The 6233-nt window shown below is 40.2% G+C and overlaps 1 protein-coding gene across 1 annotated transcript; it reads right to left on the reverse strand.

Moving 5' to 3' along the window:
* Positions 1-1792: 1792 nt before the first annotated feature.
* On the reverse strand, positions 1793-3213 carry npy (neuropeptide Y). Its single transcript, XM_030788798.1, has 3 exons — positions 3026-3213; positions 1928-2005; positions 1793-1817 (listed from the first exon to the last, which is right to left on the reverse strand). Exons 1-3 carry the CDS (start codon positions 3211-3213, stop codon positions 1793-1795), a joined length of 291 nt encoding a protein of 96 aa, XP_030644658.1.
* Between the last annotated feature and the right edge of the window lie 3020 nt (positions 3214-6233).

The following is a 6233-nucleotide window of genomic DNA, read 5'->3' on the forward strand; positions in this document are numbered from 1 at the left end:
TGTAAGTTTATTTTGAGTAGTAAATGTAAGTTTACTCTGATCAGTAAATGTAAGTTTATTTTGAGTAGTAAATGTAAGTTTACTCTGATCAGTAAATGTAAGTTTATTTTGAGTAGTAAATGTAAGTTTATTTTGAGTAGTAAATGTAAGTTTACTCTGATCAGTAAATGTAAGTTTATTTTGAGTAGTAAATGTAAGTTTACTCTGATCAGTAAATGTAAGTTTACTCTGATCAGTAAATGTAAGTTTACTCTGATCAGTAGACACTTAGACTTAGACTTAGACTGCTTTTATTGTCATTTCCACATATGCATGAACAGTCTAAGTCTAAGTGTCTACTGATCAGAGTAAACTTACATTTACTACTCAAAATAAACTTACATTTACTGATCAGAGTAAACTTACATTTACTGATCAGAGTAAACTTACATTTACTGATCAGAGTAAACTTACATTTACTACTCAAAATAAACTTACATTTACTGATCAGAGTAAACTTACATTTACTACTCAAAATAAACTTACATTTACTGATCAGAGTAAACTTACATTTACTACTCAAAATAAACTTACATTTACTACTCAAAATAAACGTACATTTACTACTCAAAATAAACTTACATTTACTGATCAGAGTAAACTTACATTTCCTGTCTGTTCTGTAGGAGAAACATTACTACAGACAAGACATTGTCTGATTTTATGCCCACACATGTTGAATACACTTTCTTTATAAATCAGACAGAGTCAGTCATCATCAGTGAGTGATCATGTCACACAAACCATTTTTATGACAGCTTTGAGTTAGATACTGTGTGACTTTTAACCTGTGTCTTTGAGTTAGCTTATCTTTGAAGTTTTGCAGTACTTGATCACTGATTCGGTTATACTGATTTTGTCGTCATAATGTGTTTAACCTGTGTCTTTCTTTTAAAACCTGTTTAAACCCACCTTTTGCTCGTTTTCACATGAGTGTGCTTATTTGTGCCTAGTTCTTATATGGTAGTTTGGTGGTTGAAGACAGTGGTGAGTTTGATCATTGTTTGAATGAATGCTTGCCTGCAGAATGAAAATCAAATATCATCCCAACCTTTCTCTCATATATGTGTTATCAATGGCCATAATGTGTTTTCTTTCTAACTCATATGCTGTGTAGATAGAATAACCTCCAAATACTGATCTTTCTGTTAGAACTGACCCTACACACCAAACCCTCTTTATATTTACTCTGTCCACATGTTAAATAACTCCAGCAACTACACCAGTGGATAATAACTAACTAAGTACTACTTACATAGCCATGATAATACCTGTTTAGGGTTATGATGTCACAGTCAATGATTACACAGTGTGTAAGCATAATCAACATATAATGTCTTTATAGACATGATATTTACAGTTCACAACAGGAGTTACCATGGAAACAGACATTTCACCTTTCACCCTATATATGAAAACAGAGACATTCACTTTCAAATAAGGTTGATTTAATCATACAGCTGTATCACACTGTTGGCTATTCCTGCTCAGCATTTAAGAATACCATACATATGAAGGACACCAAAAAACACAGCGCGGAAAGGCTGGTGTGGGCATGCACTCCGCCATCACTGACGGACTCTGAAGAGTATAGGGAAATGTGTGTAAAAACATGTGACGGGTCAGGATGATGTCTCTCAGGAAGGTCAGCGGTGGACATATAGACGCTCATATATAGTTGCCATGGTACCGTTAATGGCTGAAGTTGATAGGATAATGCACAGATTGGACCGGACGGATTGGTTCTCTGACATCACCACATCGAGGGCTGGTCGTATCTAATACAAGACAAGAAATGGTTCAGAAACATGTGACAATGTCTTGAATCAGTTAAGTCTTCCCTCAAACACAGGTTTGTTACATGTGGAGCATTGAGATGGTAGCTAACCTGGACCGCAGGCTGGGCTCTGTGTCCTCTAGCAACAGATCTGAGATTATTGTGTCGGTGCTGGACCTCTTTCCATACCTAAGATAAGGCAAAAGAGAAAGACAGTGAGAGAGACTGAGAGAGAGAGTGGGATAGAGTGATGACAAACCAGAGATTGTGTCAGAAAGTACCTATAATAGACATCACTGTTTCTTTTTAGAAAGAAGAAATAACAGACTAATGACCCAACAGCTATGTACACATATCTAGATCGGAGGTCTTTCGAGTCTGAAAATGGCAAAATGGCACGTTTAGGCTGACTAATTGGAGATCCGTTTATATAGCGTTTCTTGGGTTTAACCTGTGGTCATTTTGTTCTTAATTAGCATGATTTACGGATAAGTAACTTTGCGTATGATCGTTGTTTGTTATCCAAATCAACGGACCAACCACTTAAATGGTGTGCGTTAAATATTTAAATGCATGTTGCATTGTAGAGAATGGTGAGGCGGCTCAGAGTGACTGTTTCGTGCTAAAATACAATACAAATGGCAGGTCTAAAGTGTATAAAGAGTACACAGTGAAGTTTTTTTTCCTCTCTTCCTGCTCACTATAGGATAACTTTTTTTTTTACTATGCAAACGTATGTATTCGACATAGAAAATCGACATAGAAATTTAATTAAATTCAAAGCCATTTCATTTCACAGTTGGCACGAATTCCCTGACAGCGTTAAGAAATGCGTTTAGTCAGCGCTAATCTTTAAAGCACCGAGTGGGATGTGTTTAATTAGCGAATCAGTGGGGCATTTCTAAGGAATTAATATGTTAGCTACTTGAATAAGAAAGCAGATTAACACCACAGAAATGAACTATTCGTATTTTTAGGTAGGCGACCTGAAGAGCAGAATTTTCTTGTGTTTACTTTCTTCTTAATATGTTTGCAACATGTTCGTTTAATACAGCTGCAGTGCAGTTTATTATAACAGTAATATGGCTTCAGTTATGCTATGTCTCTAAAATCTAAGTATTTTTATGCAAAACAAGTTAAGCTCGAGAGCCTAAAGCAAACATAAATCCGATGCTTGCTGAGTTGGTCCTCAAACGCGGCGGCACTCACCTCTGCCGTGTGATCAGGTTGATGTAGTGCCTTAGTGCGGAGTAATACTTAGCGAGTTCCTCAGCGGGTGCGTCCTCTCCTGGGTTGTCGGGTTTTGTCGGGTAGCTGTCCGCGAGCGTGCCAAGGCATACTAGAGTAAAGAAGACGAACGCCGCCGCGCCCATCCATATACTCGCGTGAGGGCGCATCTATAGATTGGAATAAACCGGAGAGAAGATCAGTTTAAGGTACACTAAACATTTCACATAGCCTATTGCCGGCGAAGGCGCTCTCTGGGTGCGTGTCGATCCATAGGCGCTATAGTGGCAAAATAAGTCATCATATCAGAATGCTGCTGAAATGTACCCTGTGCTTGCATAGTGAAAAGGCAGGTCTTCAGTGATGAGGCAGAGCGGGTAAATCTGAAGCTCACTTCAAAACGTGCAGGACTGGGTGAGGTGAAATCATAGTAATTCCCTACCAAACCAAGTCTGTCCAAAAGTTTAAGAAGTAATAACTACTGATGATAAGAAGTCATTATAACAAAGTCAGTTTCCCCCAGTTTTATTAAGCAAAACAGTTTTCTTATCGGGTGAATGAAAATACCTTAACATTGCATGCGCATTTCAGGTTGTGATAACGCAATACCCATTGGCATATTATGCATCGTAGGCTAGATTTTACAATGAGGAACTGCCATCTAAGAGTTTTAAATCGTTATTTTGGTACACTTACATTCCGTTGAGGTTCAGCGGTACTTCTCCTAAATCTTCTTCAGTCCGTCTGAGGGTAGTTCTCTGAATCTCTTCTGCTGTGCTGGGTGCGTTTTATATCGGCGCACGGCCCCCAACGACGTGGAGAGCGCAAGCACCAGTGCGCGAGAGGCAGTTATCAACGAACCGTCCGCGCGTCATAGCTTAAGCCCTCAGTCATCTCCGCTTCGAAACAAACGGTCTGGTGGCGGAGTGGGGGGTGGGGGGTGGGGGGGGGGGGGGTGGTTAAGGTGGGAGAGGGTAGGAAACATTCTTCACAGAAAACACGACCACTGAGCCTTGGATTAATTAGGACAAACAAGCCTTACGGAGTCTCGGAGGAGCTTGGAGCCCTCACGAAGCTTGTCAGCTGATGTTGCTCTCTTCATTATGTTGGAGGATGTTCTACAGGTGATGATACCTTTCCGTGTGATTTCTGATGACAGAGCCATAAACCTCAGTCAGCTTGTAATTTGCCTTTCATATTGTCTAAACAAGATGTTTTAATAAAGTTTGCATTTAGCAATGTTTCGTTAATTACAGCTTGTGATCTACTATTAATCTTTAATTGTGATGAAGGCTGGTCTTAACAGTAATAAGGAAGGGGGTTCACTCCTAAACAAAACTCGTAATGCTACTTCATACAAAATGATGGTAAAAGTCTAATGGCAAATGTAAGGATTTTATGAGTACACTTTAGATATATGAGTGAAACTTCTTTGAGCAAGGCCTGGGTTCATTTTCGCAAACACACACACACTAACACATGAGCACACGCACACACACACGCACAGACACGCGCACACACAACACATCAACTTACACTACTACAGTTTTCCTCTCATGGCCTGGGGAAGGAGATCAGGGTGACAGAATTCTCAACAGAATGAAAAAGTCTCCTCAGTTTTCTCTCTCTGCTTTGCTCTTTGTCTACACATCATTCTCACTCCAAAACAACTCAATACTGTGCTGTCATTTCCATTTTGATTCCTTTTATTAAATTTCACAAAAGAGCTGTTTGTGAGAAGGACATGACACCAATCAGAATGTTTCTTTTTTCGCTCCTCCTCAGAGACGCAGCCCATCTCTGCCACCTCCTCTGTAAACAGCACCCAGCCAACAGTAGCCCTCTCATTCCCACACACTGGGAGTAGGTGAATGAGATTCACCCTGTTTTCTCTGCTCATACACTTACATCCTGGCCTTTTTACCTTTTTGTGGTTTTTTTTCTTTCTAAAGCTTCCTGTATCAGCTAGAAATCAATTAAGTTGTCAAAGGAAAGAGGGTTAAAGCACGGTTTGTTCGTGGAGGTGACAAAGTGACATTGATGTGTTTCGAATTTCAGGTGAAGGCGGTGATAGACTGAGGGACTGGAGAAGATGGAACCGATATGAGACTGTGCAGAGTATTCACCTCTCGTGAGATCCTTTGAAGAGTTTGTTGGTAGAAAGTGGTGTTTTTTAATGATTAGAATGACAGAGGGGCGGGGGTGCACAGGTCATGTCAAATCTTGACGTCTCCTTGAGAACAGCATCAGGCTAGAACCCTGAGAGGAGGCTCAGAAAGACTGTACTAAGCAAGAAACACAACAGAAACACAATAGAAATGTAATAGAAACACAATAGAAAAGCAGGAGAAGCGTAAAACACAACAGATACGTAACAGAAGCACAATAGAAAACATAATAGAAATACAACCGAAACACAATAGAAATGTAATAGAAACTCAATAGAAACGTAACTGGAGCATTATCAGAAATCTTTAGAACTCCTAGTGCGTTTGAACATCTTTGAGTTTGGATTTCACACACTCAGTCTGGCCTTGAGAAGCTGCAATTTCACAAATGATCGTACCCATTTAAAAGGTAATACAGTAAAAACCTGGGTGTCTCCCCACTGACGTAAGACGTGACATCACACAGTAGACACACTGAGACACCCCGGTCTGCAGGGACCCGGAGTCAGGTCTGCCTACACAAGTCATCTCTGTGTGCTGATGACTTCCTTATGGATCTCTATCATCTCTGATTCAGCAGAGACATCATCTATCTGGAGGTGTGAATTCATGTTTATAAAAAAGAAAAGGGTGTGACAAGCCTTCTTCTCCCCCAGGACTCTTCCTGGTGTCTCATACTTGCACTGACGTCACAATGTGAGCCCAGTCTGTTGAATGCGATGAAACTACATATGTGCGTGACTGGAACAGCACTGGCGTGTTTACGTTGAATTTCATCAGAAGAAACAATCACTCTTCAGGACTGCACTCAAAACATATTGCTTTACTTTCCCTGCATGAGAACAGGCATTGCCATGGCGTCGTCACTGTCCTGTTTTTGTTTGTTTTGTTTTCCTTTGATTGTTAACTGAGGAGTTGTGGGCTGGGAGACACTCTCACTCTGTCTGTCCTACAGAGTGTCAGGAATCAGACGAATGGCGAGAGAGGGAGAGAAAGAAAGAGAGAAAGAGCTTTAAGTCTGT

Source organism: Chanos chanos, chromosome 12 (genome assembly GCF_902362185.1).
Source record: "Chanos chanos chromosome 12, fChaCha1.1, whole genome shotgun sequence".
NCBI lineage: Eukaryota > Metazoa > Chordata > Actinopteri > Gonorynchiformes > Chanidae > Chanos > Chanos chanos.

What these genes read in the sequence shown, in the direction of transcription:
- npy (XM_030788798.1), bottom strand. Translation starts at nt 3,213, where the DNA reads ATGCGCCCTCACGCGAGTATATGGATGGGCGCGGCGGCGTTCGTCTTC. An exon ending in AACCTGATCACACGGCAGAG is followed by an intron (nt 2,006 to 3,025) that starts GTGAGTGCCGCC and finishes GCCTTATCTTAG; the next exon opens with GTATGGAAAGAGGTCCAGCA. An exon ending in GAGCCCAGCCTGCGGTCCAG is followed by an intron (nt 1,818 to 1,927) that starts GTTAGCTACCAT and finishes GTCTTGTATTAG; the next exon opens with ATACGACCAGCCCTCGATGT.